General features: G+C 60.7%; 1 protein-coding gene across 1 annotated transcript in view; it reads left to right on the top strand.

Annotated features, from left to right (window-relative positions):
* The window catches only part of SRCIN1 (SRC kinase signaling inhibitor 1), a 65,572-nt gene extending 53,609 nt beyond the window's left edge, over positions 1-11,963 (top strand). The window contains 2 exon segments of the mRNA XM_045837152.1: positions 4,678-4,824; positions 11,755-11,963. Of these exon segments, the coding sequence (XP_045693108.1) occupies positions 4,678-4,824; positions 11,755-11,889 (282 nt within the window). The 3' untranslated portion in view covers positions 11,890-11,963.
* The last annotated feature ends 3,177 nt before the right edge of the window (positions 11,964-15,140 follow it).

Raw genomic sequence — 15,140 nt, 5'->3', positions numbered from 1 at the left:
CTGTGAAACGGGGGAGGGGTCCTGAAGTCTCTCCTGGCAGGTTTGAGGTCTTTGATTGTAGTCTTTGAGACCCACCCCCAACTGCCTTGAGACCCCGCCATGCTCTGAGACCACCGTCCTCAAGCGCTCTTTGAGCATTTGACGCCCTTGTCCCCAAGGCCCTCATACTCCGGTGTTCTCAGCCCCTCCCCCCGCCCCCCGCAATGGCTGCAGACACTGGGCTTCCAGGGCTTCTGAAGGAGAGACAAAGCGGAGGGCAGGGTGGCCAGTGGCCACTGCGAGGGGCCAAAGCCAAGCCGGGATCCCAGTGCCAGCCCGGGCCACCCCTGCCTGTGGGTGCCTGCGCCGTAGGCCAGCACCCCCATGGTCCTCCCTGTACCCCTCCTCCAAACCTTCCCCCACCTTCTGCTCCCCAGGTGTTTGAGAGAAGCTCAGTGCCTTCCCTCCCCCCTCCACCCCGCCGCCAGCCGATCCCCACCTTGCTGTCCCCCCAGGACCCCGGGCCCCCTGGGGGCTCAGCCCCAGGTCCCACATGGAAGGTAACGGGCTGCCCCCCACCTCTCACGCGCTCTTTCTGCCTGTGCCTCCACAGCTTCCTGTCTCCACCTGTCACGCTACCTTGCTAAAATGCCAGTTACACCCCTGGGTCCCCGCCACTGCCACAGCCTCACCCATGGGGAATCACCCCCCCACCCCCACCCCCGCTCAAGGACAGGCACGCACCCCTGCCTTCTGTTCCTGAGACTTCAGCAGTGTGGTATCCAGCGATCCCTTGGGCCTGCTTTTTCTTTTCTTTTTTTTTAATTTTTAAACATTTTATATATATATATATACTTTTTAAAGATTTTATTTATTCATTTTTAGAGAGGGAAGGGAGGGAGAAGGAGAGAGAGAAACATCAATGTGTGGTTGCTGGGGGCCGTGGCCTGCAACCCAGGCATGTGCCCTGACTGGGAATCAAACCTGCGATGCCTTTGTTCGCAGCCCGCGCTCAATCCACTGAGCTACGCCAGCCAGGGCTGGACCTGCTTTTTCTTACAGGCTTGATCCCGAGCCAGCTCCTGGTGACCTGGGCATTCTGTCCCAATCTGTGGCCCTAGTCTAGGCCTGGCCTGCGATCTGGGTTTCGCCTGGGTCCACGGAGGGGTCTGGGCCTGGCTCACTGGAGGACTCTAGGTCCAACTCAGAATCTTTGTCCTGAGTCCCTGCCTCGTCCCTGCCGTCCCCCTGCTCTGCTGCCTGTGCCAGTCAGGGGCTCCGTTTCTCCCACTAGAATCTAGGCCTGGCACTGGGGGCCAGGACTCACGGCGCGGGGGGCGCTCATCGACAGCCTCCCTCTGACCCATGGCCCCATCGTGCCCCCTTCCTTGGTCAGGGAGCTCAGAATGGAAGAAACTCACACCCTTCCTTGGCTGCTCGTTCCGTATCTCTCGGCACTGGGAAGTCCTCCCTTCTCTCTAACTTCCGTCCTTGCTGCTGTCCTGCTGCATTGGTTTCCTCCTCACTCTTCCTTGGGAACTTGGGGGTGGTGCCGCGGTCTGCACCCCCAGGAGGCCGTGCTTGGGGAAGACGGCCTTGGGTGAGGGGGGGGGGTGGGCGGGGGGTGGTCTGGGAGCCTTTCCCACGGCTCAGTCACCTCAGGACAGGAGGCCCCTGCTCTCTGGGGGTAGCTGCCAATGCACACGCGGGCTCACCTGACCCGTCTGCTTCTCCTCTGCCCACGGTGGGCTCCGTGCGGGCCACCACGTGATTTCTGTTCTGGCTTGAGGCCTGGCGTTGCTCTGTCTTCCTGGCCAGGGGGAGCAGACAGGCACCAGATGGGTGGACAGTGCTGTCTGCTGGGCAGAGGAGGGGCACAGAGCGGTCTGAGGGGCCGTCTGGGATGCGCAGTGCGGAAGGGCTGCCCCCAGCGGGCTGTGCCTTTGGCACCCAGCCCCTGTCCCTTTCTGGCTCTGGGCGCCGATCCTGAAGGGGCCCGGTGGGCAAAGCCCCTCCGCTGGCCTTTGGGGCCTGGCCCACCCTCTGCATCCTGAGGCGCCATCGGGCAGTGGAGTTGGGCAGGTGTGGGTCGCCCTCTCCACCTTCCCAGTCTGCACCGCCACCTCCAGGTAAGCAGGCGGCGGGGCTGGTGGGCTGCCCTGGGAGGGAGGCTGGGAGCCTCTGCTAACACCCCCACAAATTGCCCTATGGCTCCTTTTAGTGGAAAGAGTCTGACTGGACTTGGAGTCAGACTACCTGGGTTCAAATCCTGCCTCTGTCACTAACTCGCTGTGGGTCAATGACCTTGAGTGAATCACATGACACTCCTCACCCTCCATCTCCTCACTGGGAAAGTGGAGACGAGAGCAGCGGCCATTCTGTGGGTCACAGTAAGGGCTGAAGGTGAAGACGGATCTGACAGAGCCTTTTACAGAACTGGTGCTCGGAATTAGGCCAGGGTTCACGCAGTTTGGGGGATCTCTTTGCGCCCCCACCAAAGCCAGAGCGAGGGCGTTCACACAGAAGCAGGGGCCCTAGCTCTGCCCGAGCCTGCCTGCAGTGGAGGGCTTTGTCTGAACTCCTCCCCTCGTGGCGACTGTGAAACCCTTGGAGGAAGTTCCAAAGGTTGGGGGTGGAGGGACCAGGAGCCTCTGGCCTGTGATGAGGATGAGAGCCCCACCCTCCAATGCCAGAGACCGACATCTGGTCTGTACCCACACGGGGCTGCTGGCCCCCACTGTTCAGTGCAATTCAGCGAATAGCCAATACTCACCGAGCACTTACAGTGCGCCAGGCGCTGTTCTGGGCAGGTGCCCACATGAGCTCACTCGATTCTCCGCCCACCCCTCCTATGATTGCCCCATCGCAAGCTCATGGGAGTCCCTGCGAGACCCGCTCCCAGAATGTGGCCTGGGCAACGAGAAGTCAGCGTGTCTGCGCTTCTAGATAAACTGGTGTCTGTGCCAGGAAATGGGAGGCCAGGGGGTGCGGTGGAAAGAAGCGTGAGCTCTGGTCCCAGCCTGGCCTCTATCGCTGGGTTAACTCAGGCCCCTTCCTTGCCTCAGTGTCCCCATCTATGAAAGGAAGGGCTGGGCTCACCTGCTGTCTAACCCCCACCCCAGCTCAGGCGGTTTGGTTTGTAGGGATCACATTCTGCCTTATCTTTCTTTTCCCTGCAGGCTGCCCCAGAGCCCAGGGCCTTCTGTGTGCCCTGCATCGTCTTGACGGAGTGTGCCCCCAACCCTCCGTCCCCGCCAGAGGCCAGGCTTGAAGAGCCCAGTCCCAGAACAACCCCCACCCCGAGACCCCGGACCCTGGTTGGCAGTGGGAGGGACTGGGATGGCCCACAGGCCCCGCCAGGGGTCTTGGCTGAGGCTTCTGGGCCCAGGAGCAACTTGATGCCCGAAAAGGAAGGGACCTCTCTGAAGAGTCTGGGCACAGAGGGCTGCAGTCGAGAAGAGGGAGGGGTCAGGGTTCCCTGTTCTCGGGGACCAGCCCCAGACACGACTCGGGAGCCTTCCACTGCTGAGACCCACCCAGAGGAGACCCCCAAGGACTCTGGACACAACGCCCAGCCTTGCAGGGGGAACTGTAAGGGCCAGCCTGCTGTCGGCTCCGGCTGCACAGTGCGGGGCACCACCACCCAGCGGATGGACAGCCTGGAAGAGTCGCTCCGGGAGCTGGAAGCCACCCTGAGCCAGATGGGCACGGCCCCCTCCGAGGGGCCCCCCGGCAGCCCCCCGCCCCCACCCCCCACTCCCAAGGTGGCCGCCTCCTCCCCTGCCCTCCCCTCCTGTCTTCATGCTGCAGTCTCTCCGTCTTCAGAGCAGGCGGGAGTTGGGGCCTGCAGGAGCACCGACAACCCCTCCTCCCCCCGCCCGCTTCCTCTCACCCTCCTGGGAGCCTGGCGCCCGGTGGGCTTTGCGGGCAGAGCCCGAGGAGGCTGGGAAGCCGGCCTCCCTAGGGGTCAGCCCGTCCAGCCCCGGCAGGGACCAGGACTTCTCCCCTGCTCTGTATCTGTAAACTGACAAATAAAGTTCTCTCCCCCTTTCCTATCCCCACGCCCCCTCCCCTCTCCTGTCTGACTCTCTCTGTCTCTGTTGTTCTCTGCCTGCACCTCTGGATCCCAGAGCCCTTCTGGGCAGGCCTGGTGCCTGGGGTGGTTCGAGGGGGCCAGACCTGTCCGTCTCCAGGGAGACTTGACCCACCTCCTCCCACCGGGAGGAAGCTGTGGGCCTGGGGCTGCCAGTCCTGCTGTCTGCCGTTGTCAAGAACCCCTCCCGCTCCGTCTCGGACATCCCCCCCCCCCCCCCCCCGCCCCCCGGCTCAGGACTGTGTCTCTTGCTGGGAGTGCGGGTGGTACTAGGGACCTTTACTTTGGAAGCGGCTGCCCCTAGGGGTCGCCAGCTGCCTCTGGCTGTTTAAGGAAATCACCCAAGAGCTCCCTCACTTGGGAGCAGAGTGGTTAGGGATCTAGCTGGGGGCTCCGTTACCTTCTCTTCGGGGACACCTTAAACCTGGCCTCAGAGAGTGGGCCTGAGTCCTGGCCGGGGACGTGGAGCTGGGACCGGGCCTCCAGGGCCCACTGAAGAGGTCCCAGACCGGGAGCCGCCCCCCCCCGCCCCCGCCCCGCACCCCGAGTGCCTAGGGTTCCTGTGTGATTTCCCTCCAACTGTAACCCTGTTCCCCTTCCTGCAGAGTGGCGGCGGCAGTGTGCCACCCATGAAGGTGGTGACTCCGGGGGCCTCTCGGCTGAAGGCGGCCCCGGGCCAGCCAGGCAGCCCTGACAAAGGCAAGCACGGCAAGCAGAGGGCCGAGTACATGAGGATCCAGGCCCAGCAGCAGGTAAGGTGGGCGCCTGGGGAACGCGGGGGGCGGGGGGGGGGGAACAGGAGGTGGCCCCATGCAGCCCTGCCCCCACCCCTGCAGTGCTGCGTGCTCCTACTGTGTGCTGGCCCCCTCCTGCCATTGGGCCCACCTTCCCACCCACTGTCCTGAGAGACCCTCCCTGCCAGGGCTGCCCCACCGGCCCCTGGAGCAGTCTCCCCTCTCCTCCCCCCAAGCCCAGGGCTCTGGGTCTGGTTTAGAGCGTGCGTCCTCGACCAGGCCCCTCCCCTTTACAAGGCTCTTCCCCAGTTGCTTCTGCAGGGGTCGGAACCAGTAGACTCCCGTTCCCACCAGCCCCAATAACCGGTCCCTTCGAGGGCCTGGCCTGCCCTGCGGTGGGAGGGGCCTTATATACCTCTTCACCTCCTGCCCTCCCCTCCTCTCCCGGCTTCTCTCCACTCTCAGTCCTGCCTGCTCTTTGGGGCTCTGGTCTCGCGTCAGCTCCTCTCTCAGCTCCCAGGCCGTCTGGCCGCTGAGGGGGAAACCAGCTTGCATCTGCTTCTCAGGCTCGTGTTGGGTGTCAGTGTGTTCCCGCCGACGGTCCATGGGGAGGGCGAGAAACGAGAGAGACTTTGGCCCCCAGATGGGGCGGGAGCAGCGGGAGTGCCTCACCCCCTTTCAGATTTAAGTGGCAGGTTGGGGTACAAAGTTGACCACCTCATCCTGGGTCTTTCCGCCCTGGGGTCAGTGTGTGGCCGGGTCAGAGGTGCAGGGTGGCCCCTGGGCTTAGAGCCTGCGCGACCTTTAGTGCATTTGGTTCAGTGAATATTTCTCAGCAGCTGCTGCATGTCCGGCCCCCGTTCTGAGTGCTGGGGTGGGGTCAGGGCTGTGGCATGTCCAGATGCTGCTCCATGAAGAAGGCTCTCGGCTCAGAGGCAGGAAGTTAGAAAAGAACAAGTCCAGCCGCCTCCTTTGCAGCCCAGGAGACAGCTCGGAGGGGGAAAGGGACTCCCCTCCCCAGGGTGCAGAGCAAAGGGGATCAGAGTGGGGACTGGGACGCGGGCATCCCAAAGCTTCCCAGCACACGGCCTGGGACATCCCTGGGCGTGCAGGTCCCGCCTCCTGCTGGTCCTCTGGAGGATCCGCCCCGCCCACCCCCTGACCAGCCTCTCCTCCCCAGCTTCCCACCAGCCCCCTGTCCTCCTCACGGGTCTCCCAGCACATCTGCGAATCCCATCCCTAGCTCTTTTTCCCGCCACCACCCTGGAAGAGTTCCACTCGTCCTGTCCAGGCCGGTCCCTCCTCTGTGTCCAGAATGGCAGCGGATGCTCGTGGTGTAGTCACTTGTGCCGGACACACGTTATGTCCTTTCACACTCATCAGTCCAAGAGAGGTCCTTACCGTCCCCGTTTGGTAGACGGGGAGACTGAGGCTTTATGTGAGATCACACAGCTGGCAAGTCGTGGAACGGGATTCAAATCCAGACTGCCTGAAACCCTCCCCCAAAATGCATTTGCTGCATCCTCTTCCTCAGGCCCTCCCCCCGCCCCCATGTCATTATGACCCACCGTCTCCTGCCCCGACTCCCAGCTTCCCCAGCGCACGGCTCCTGGCGCATCGCCCTCTCTCCTGCCCACCGTCACCTCCGTGGCCGCCGCACCCTCTCCTTCACTCCGCAGCCCACTCTGCCTCCCCTCCAGCCTCACCCCTGGGCTCGGCTAGGTCTCCAGCGGCCTCCGGCTGTGCCCCCCCCCTCTCTGCAGCAGGAGCAGCATGCTATGCCCCCCTCCCCCCGCAGCACACACCCCGGGGGCTGTGTTGACCCCCCATTCTTTGATGTCTGCTCCTCCTCTTTGGCCCCTTTTCTGCTCACGCCGCATGCACCTCTCCGCATGCACCTCTCCTCGGGCACCAGGTGCCGTCCGTCCCTGCCCGGGGCTCTGTTCTGAGCTCAAGCCTGCCAGCCGCTTTCCCCTCAGGACGTGTCACCCACCCGCAGGTGTGCGCCCACGCCGGGGCGTCTCGGGGAGCCCCTCCTCCCCCCCTCATCTCCCGCATGGACATCGTGCGTGGTTCTCTCTTCACGCTTCCGCCTCTGGTCTTGCTATGGCTTTCGCGTTCCCTTTTCTAGGGCCTTTCTTTAAAGAAGCACTTTCTTTCTAATACATAATACATATTCCGCGTGGAAATTTTTACAGAGGCAGGGAGAGGATTCACCTCAGGCCCCGCCACCCAACTGCAGGCTCTTCTGCATTCTCCCTGTGACTTCTGTCTCCTTCAGCCTGTCTCCCGGCCCCGTGGGGTGGGGGGTGTTTGTAAAATGCAGATGTGGTGACGTCACACCCCCAGCTTGGAAGCCGGTCTTTGGGTAAGGAAATACACAGTCCTCCCCCGCTGCCCGGGGCGCTTCGTGACAGCCGGGCTCCCCCCGCCCACCCGGCTCTCCCTCCCCCCACCCACACCCTCCACTCGCTGGGCCACCCTGGGTCACCTGGCCCTCTGTCCTCTGGGCTGGGCCACCGCTCCATACCCAGTCAGTCTGTGACCTGGGCCCATGTCCTCTGCCCCCTGCACTCTCCTTCCTCGTCTGTACCACGGGGACAAAAACCCAGCAGCAGGTTCCGAGGTCACAGAACTCTGGGTGGGTGTGGGGCAGCGCTTTGAAAGCCACCCAGTGCTCTCCAAAAAGGGAAGGAGTCACCACCGTCGTTGGTCACACTGTGCGTGTGTCAAGGGCAGGGCAGAAGCCTCTTCCCCATCACGTAGTTCAAACCTTGGGCTCCAAGCCGTCTCTGATGGTGATGGGGGAGGGAGACAGAAGTGCCAGGACCGGAGACACAGAAGTCGGGGGCCAAGGACGGGAGCTCTGAGACGGTGCAGCAGCGCCTGGCGCTACAGGCGTGATTGAGAAAAGTCTCCTGGGGCTGTGCTCAGGACCCAAGGGTGGCATGGCAGCTGGGAGACTGGTGGGCGCCTCCTGGGTCTCCTCGGGTGGCTCCGATGGAGGGACCGTAACGAAGGGCCCACCCAGCGAGTCAGGGGAAACTAGGGATGCTGAGGCGCCCAGGGACTGGGGAAAGCAGGAACCCGTGCCTCCGTAGGGAGAGGGGCAGGGAGGCCCAGAGTTCAGGGAGCCCAGTCTGAGCTGGGCAGCGGGAGCTATGGTTACAGAGGGCGGGGCTACTGCCAGCAACTGGACACCAAGGAGGAAGGAGGTAGAGAAGAAACTTCACCCGCTCTCTGTCCACCCTGCCCTAATCCCGGTCACTGGCTGAACCGAACCAGAAGCTAGTCAGCAAAGGCTTGGGGGTGGGGTGGGGGGTCAGCCAGCCAAGGCGCAGGGCAGGACTTGGATTGGGGGGAGGGGGGTCGGAGAGGCAGACAGAAAATAATCAGTACACGTTCCATGCACCAAGTTTACGTGTCTTAATCCTCATAACAACTTATGTGCTGGATCTGATTTGTCGCTGCTAACCCCTCCGCACCTACAGCAGTGGCTGGCCCCCTTGGGCACTCAGTAAACAGTTACTGGGCAGGTGAGTGAATAGATGAAGGAATTCGCCAGGAGTCAGGCCCGAACCAGATGGAAACAGACAAAGCAGACCTGAAGGGTTACAGTGACATGACAATAAGTAATAATTGTTCCGTCTGTCAGGTCCTGGGCGCAGACACTGGCCCCAGGCTCTGTGGTGCATCATCTCGTGTGACTCTGATGCTGCCGGGGCTGTTTTCCCTGCCTTGCTGGTGAGGACAGGAAGGCTCCAGAGACTCTGCTTAGGGTCACACGATGAGGAAGTGGCAGAGCTGGGACTTCAGCCGTAGACTCATCAGGACCCACCCACCGAGCGCTGGGAGAAGCCCCGTCTCTCCTGACAGTCCAGGGCCCGGGTCAGGCAGATAGCAAGAAAGAGGGGCTAGTGGGCGGGGGGTGGGGGGGGAGGTGGCACTGGGCGTGGCCCTGGGGGAGGCGCCAGCAGGGTCTGCCGCGTCGGGAGGATTACACCTGTATGGAAATCTGTGTGTCGTAGTGTGGAGGGACAGGTCAGCACGCTGAGGGCGTAGCGGGGCTGCTAACCTCTGACCCATGGGAAGGGGAAGGATGCTGGGCTCAGCCCTCTGGGCCCCAGCCACGGGTTCCAGTCTCCCCCCTGGCTGAAAGCTGAACATTTGTGAGGTTTCTGCCCCGCCACAAAGGTGACAAAGCTCCGCTTCTCCGAACGTGATTAGGAGCAACAGGAGAGGACTGGCTGGTGAAACGCCAGTGGCAGGAACCTTCAGAGACAGCAGCTGTGTCACCTGAGACTTCTGAGCAGCACAGGGCAGGGTCACAGGCACGGATGGACATGGAGCTCCCCCAGCTTCAGGAAAGTGGGTTTTGGCCATTGCCGCGGCCAGGCTCCTGGGAAGGAAGATGGCCTGAGAGAATTTTACCAAGCAGATGCTCATGGAGTCACCGTAGGAGGTCTCCGGGAAGATGGCGGGTTGGGGGGAGGGGCGCCTGCGGGGACTCCGCCCAGAGCTGATGGTCGCCGGCCTTGGCAGGAGGGGGGCACCACCTGGGTGAGGGCACCTCACCTGAGCAAACGCATGAGTCAGGTGGAGGCCCAAGGGGGGGGGGCAGGTGTTTTAAAGACCAAAGCTCGGAATGGATGGAGGCTTTTAACAAGCGCTCCCGTGAAGGAACAGAAAACGCTTTTAACTAGAGATGGGCTGAGCACAAAGAGGACAGCTGGGAGGGAACCAAACAGCTGGGACGTGAGCTGTGAGGGGCCCCGGGGAGGAAGCAGAGGGGCCTGGACTCTCCCACCTGGCTTTGGGAGAGAGAACTTGGAACAGGAAAGGGTGGAAGGGGAGGGGCAGGGCAGGAGCTTAAGGTAGGGGAGCAAGAGAGCTCTTGGTTGCCTTTTTTTTAAAGATTTTATTTATTTTTAGAGAGGGAAGGGAGAGAGAAAGAGAGAGAGAGAAACATCAATGTGCGGTTGCTGGGGGCTGTGGCCTGTAACCCAGGCATGTACCCTGACTGGGAATCGAACCTGCGATGCTTTGGTTCGCAGCCTGCGCTCAATCCACTGAGCTACACCAGCCAGGCTCTTGGTTGCCTTTAAATGAGTTTTCTTGGGGCGTCAGTACTGGGCCCGGAGAACAGGGACCAAGCCCGGCCGCAGTCAAGAGAGGGGTGGAAGACCCGTGGGGAACTTGCCCTGCTCTTCCTCAAGGGGGCAGTGTAAGCAGCTGCAGTGTGGTGAGCAAACCAGGGGGAGTCTACGGGCAGTGGGGAAGAAGAACTGGCCACCGGCCACAAGGGCAGGTTCAAGTCAGCGGTCAGGCTGCATGCCGGCTCCTTTCCCTTCCCGGCTGCCGGGGCCACGGTCTGGCTTTCCCCCTGCAAAGAGCTGACCCAGCAGCTGGCTGATCGTGTAGGTCGTGGGAAACCGGCCGACCCGGCCCGGACCTCACTGCAGGAGGCCTCTGGCGACGGGCCACAGCATTCTCTTTCCAGTCCTCTTCCTTTCTGTCTTTTTTTTAAAGGTTTTATTTATTTACTTTTAGAGAGAGGAGAAGTGGGGAGAGAAAGAGAGGGAGAGAAATATCAATGTGTGGTTGCCTCTCACGCGCCCCCTACTGGGGAACCTGGCCCGCAACCCAGGCATGTGCCCTGGGAATCCAACCAGCCACCCTCAGTCCACTGAGCCACACCAGCCAGGGCTGTCTTTGTTTTAATCCTCGCCCAATAATATGTCCACTGACTTTCAGAGACAGAGGAAAAGGGGGGGGGGAGACAGACAGACAGACAGACAGACAGACATTGATATGACGGGAAATCAAACCCACAGCCTTTTGGTGTATGGGAAGACACTCCAACCGACTGAGCCACCTGGCCAGGGCCCTTTCTGTCCTTTTTTTTTTTTTTTTTTTTAAATCAATACGGTTCACTTATTGCACTAGTAGCTAAGTAAGGCCAGGAGGGACAGGGAGAAAACCGGGCTGTGCAGCCCTAACCCAGCGGATCTCGAAGTTAAGCGTGCAGCAGGACCACCCGGGACTCCTGCCTAACACGCAGGCTCCTGAGCCCACACCGGAGGTGGATTCTGGAGCGGGCCCGGGAATCTGCATTTGTGACCTGTCATTCCCTTGAGGTGAGGCAGATGGCTCTGGAACGGTGCAGACCTGCAGGGAGGGAGTTGCTGGAGGCGGGAAGGGACTGGACTGTTTGTGACTCTCAGCGCTGCCTGGGCCCCGCGCAAGGCCTGTCACCCCGGGGTGAGGGAGTGAGCTCCCTGACTCACAAGGCCGGGCTGGAGGCTGAAGCAACTGTGACCCGGGCGAGGTGGAGAGGGAGGCTCCATGCAGGGAGCGCCTCTTCCTCCAGGGTGGGGTGGGGGTGGGGAGGTTCAGCAGAGAGGGGCTCCCCGGGAGGACACGCTCACTCCTCCTGGGCCACCACAGAACCTTCCGCTTAGAATCAGCCTCCCGCTGAGTCGGGTAGGAAGGGACCCTGGCTGGGCTGCTGGCCAGCGGGCACAGAGAGCCCACCTACTCCCTCCCTGCTCCGAGGGCACGCACCTCTGTGGTGGCTAATGTTCCATTTCTTCCTTTCCTTTCCTGTCCCCTCCCCCACGCCCCCCCGTCTCCCTGTCCACTGGCCCTGGTGCGTCTCCCTCGTGCTTCTCTGGCCTCTCTCTCCCACCCTCTCTCTGTCCTGTCAGTGACCTCGGACCCACATTCCCACCCTGGCCCCCAGGCCCTCCGGGCCAACTCTGCCCCTGCTGTGGCCCCCTGCCCTGTCTCAGGGGGGCCACTCTCTTCAGCTGCCCCTCTGGTTTCTTCCTTTTGCAGTTAATTTTCTCTTGAATATGTGCAGGTTTTCATTTTTTAAGGCTTCCGCTGGGGGCCAGCATGCAGGCCCTCCCTTCCTCTCTCTGACCCGGGACCGCTGTTTTTTTCCAGGCCACTAAACCGTCTAGGGAGACGAGCGGGTCGAGCGAGACCTCAAGCCCAGTCTCAGAAAAGCCCTCGGCCTCCAGAACCTCTATCCCTGTATTGACTTCGTTTGGGGCGAGGAATTCTTCCATCTCCTTCTAGAAGCCCCCTCACACCTCCACCCAGCCTGACCCCTCCCCGACCCCTGCCATTGATCTCCCTACGCTTCCCTCCACCCCCCCACCCCCCATGCTCCAGACCCCCCCCCACCAAGGGTTGCCACAGGTGTGGGCCTTCTCACCTCTCTCTACTCATTCCCTGTTGGTGGTTTCTCTTTTTTTTAATGATTCACTTTTAATCGTCCTCTTTTTTTTTAACAACAACAACAAAAAGAGCAAAACTGAGAACCAAAACACACCACCTTCCTTTGGTTTCCTGTTCCAAAATGGCCCACTTCTACCACCCTCCCTCCCTTTTCTCTCTCGCCACTCCTCTGTCCAAGTCCATGCTGAAGTTCCTGTGCCCTCCCCCTCCTCTCCCCCCTCCCCTCCCCCCAACTTCCCAAGAGCGCTCCAAACGAACTCTGAGCCACGGAGACTTGGAGCAGCGAGACGCCTCCGCCCCTTCCTCGGGAACCTCCCTGGAGGAAAACCTGGACATTGGACCCACCCCACCATCGGACTGGAACACGGGACGCAGGCAGACTCGGCCCAGCCCCGGAGGCGGCCGACCTGCGTGTTGCAAGCTCGGGACCGACGAGGGAGCGTGGCGGCTGCCTGGCGCCCTCCCACCTGTGCCCTGGAGGGCCTGGAGTTGAGAGTTTGGGGCCCAGAAGGGGCCTTAGAGATTGAGGGGCCTCAGAGGTCTGTGAGCCCTTTGGGTCTGTGTCTTGGTCCTGGGACCCCCTTCCTGTGATGAGGGGCTGCCGGCCCTTTGGGACCACCGCTGGCTGTGGACGGGGGTTGAGCAGACAGCCTGACCCTGGGGACACTGCCCTGGGAGAGGGTAGCCTAGAAGAGGGGTATTTGATACTTTTCGTTTATAATTTAGCACTTTAAATGACATTAACTTATTTAATGGGGGTGGGGCGGGCGAGAATGAAGGGCCTAGATAATTAAACTGTGAGGCCTGGAGGGTGGGCAGGGTGTGGCTGTAAGGGAAATGGGGGCACACAGAGGAGGTTGACAGGTGGCAGCGGCAGTGAGGATGGCTCTGACCCTGGGGCAGGGTGACTTGACCTTCATCCATGCTCTTTTGAGAGTTGAAGGTTTTCAGGGAAGGGGTGAGACACACAGTTTTTAATGAGGAGCTGGCGATCTCTGGGGACATCCTTGCCGGTCCCTGAGGCCTGACGGGTCAGCCAGCGTCCCCGGCCTGGGACGCCGGCCTTGTGGAAGCTGCCCACACCGCGGCTAAGGGCCAGGTCCTGAAATGGGAGGGAGAAACCAGTTCTGGTTCTCAGCCCTGGCCCCCCAGGGGGCAGAGGGGCCAGCAGGGGGATTCCGTGGGTGGGGAAGGAGGAGGAGGATGGCGGGGATCCCCGGGGAGCAGGGTTCCTGTTTGGAGCACAAAGCGGGGTAAGCACAGGGGAGGGGCTGGGGTTCCTCTCCCTTAGTAAGCACAGAAAGAAGGAGCCACGGAAGGGGCGGCGCCTCCTAGACCCCGGGACCTAGTGGGAAGGCCCTCTCTTCTCTTCGGGAGAGCCCGGGGGAGCTGTGGAGGGTTGGGGGAGGGAGGGAAAATTGGGTTGTGTTTCTTCATTTCTCTCTTCTTTTTGTTTTGTTTTGCTTTTGTTGGTTCATCCTTGTTTTCTAGCTTTGAATCATTTTTGTACAAAGGCAAGTAAGCCTTTTTGAAAAAGAACAAAAGAAGAGGAAAAAAAATCCCTCCTGAAAAAAAAAATACCCTGGAAAACAGAAAAAAAAAAAAAAAGGACCTCATAAATGATGCAATTACTTCTAATTGCAGGCAACTCTTTACATTTAAGTGAAGTGTCTTAACATTTTATATTGTTTTAAAAATATATTTACATATTATATATATAATATACGTAATATAAATATATATAAATATTTAAAAAAGAAAAAAAAAGAAAACCACTCTCTCCCTGGCCGCTGTTTTGGCGGGGGAGGGGGGCTGGAGGGCGGGCACACCGGCCTGGCTTCTGTGGTCCAGTGACAAGGTTTGGTTTGATTCGGCTGTACAGAGACCCTCTGACTTGGGAGGGGAGGGGGGAGTGGTGCCCCCTCCTCCCTCCACTCCATTCCTCTCTGCTTGCTACTCTCACTTGCTCCCGCCCTCAGCCCTGTGACCTGAATGTGTGTCCCACCGTCATTGTCTTGAGTTGAATGTCCCTTTGTGGGGGGAGAGGGAAGCGGGGGGAGTGCCCATCCGCGAGGGGGCAGACGGAGGGAACCCTGGGCCCACCCCACCTGCTCACGTGGAGCCCGGTGGGATTCGCAGAACCTTCTTTCACTTTGGCTCCTGCACATTACGGGTTGAGAGGCGTTTGTGTGGAACTGTGTGCAGCCTGTGAGTGTGTGTGTGTGTGTGTGTGTGTGTGTGCTCGTGCGCGCGCGCGGGCGCACCGGCACAAGTCCGCTCACCCACGTGCGGGGAGAAGCATGTGTCTGCATGGGTGTGACCTTCCGCAGTCGTGCTCAGGGAGGGGTGTGCACGTCGGTGTGTGTAACCCGCGTGGGCATCAGCACGTGCCCACCTGCACATTGGCTTTGCGTGTGAGAACGCATGGAATGTGCGTATGCAGATGTGTGTCGCTTCGGGAGACTTGAGTGTGTGGGCCACATACGTGTGGACGTAGGGGTGCCTGTGACCTGCGCATGAGTGTGCAAATGCGTGTAGACCCAGGTGTGTGGACATGCCTCTGGGTGTGTTCCATCGTCCCTGCACCACTTACTCCGGCCGCCCTCCCGAGCCCCCGTCCCCACGGCCCTCGCAAAGCCCGCAGCACGTCAATGCCCCCCCAGCTGCATGCGCCTCGCTGCTCTGTCCATCAGTGTGTGCTTGACCAAGAGAAAGCCGAACCGTCTGGGGGGCCCCTTGTACCTGGTCCCCCCAGCCCCCGCCCACTGTGCTGTGTAACTCGCATGGGGCTTTCTTTCCTGCCCCTTCCACAATATGCTGTTTCCCCAGGAGCCTTAGGCTCTGAGAGGGGTCCCAGGCGGGGCCCCCCGGGGCGAGCCCTGGCTCCACACCCCGCCCGGTCCACCCCGTAGGGCCCGTGTTGGTGTAGCAGTGATGGCTTCTGTGGATATTCTGTGACCTCTGTCAGTGTAATTTGACAATTTCTAAATGGAAAAGGGTTGCTGTGTTTTCTCTGTCTCTCTCTTTTTTAATGTCCTTTTTCTTCTCCCCACTTCCCTGCTCTCTTTCCTTTTTGGTTTTTCTAGCCA

Source organism: Phyllostomus hastatus, unplaced genomic scaffold, assembly GCF_019186645.2.
Source record: "Phyllostomus hastatus isolate PE091 unplaced genomic scaffold, TTU_PhHast_1.1 phas_contig_210, whole genome shotgun sequence".
In the NCBI taxonomy this organism is placed as follows: Eukaryota; Metazoa; Chordata; class Mammalia; order Chiroptera; family Phyllostomidae; genus Phyllostomus; species Phyllostomus hastatus.
This window is presented reverse-complemented; position numbering and strand designations above follow the sequence as displayed.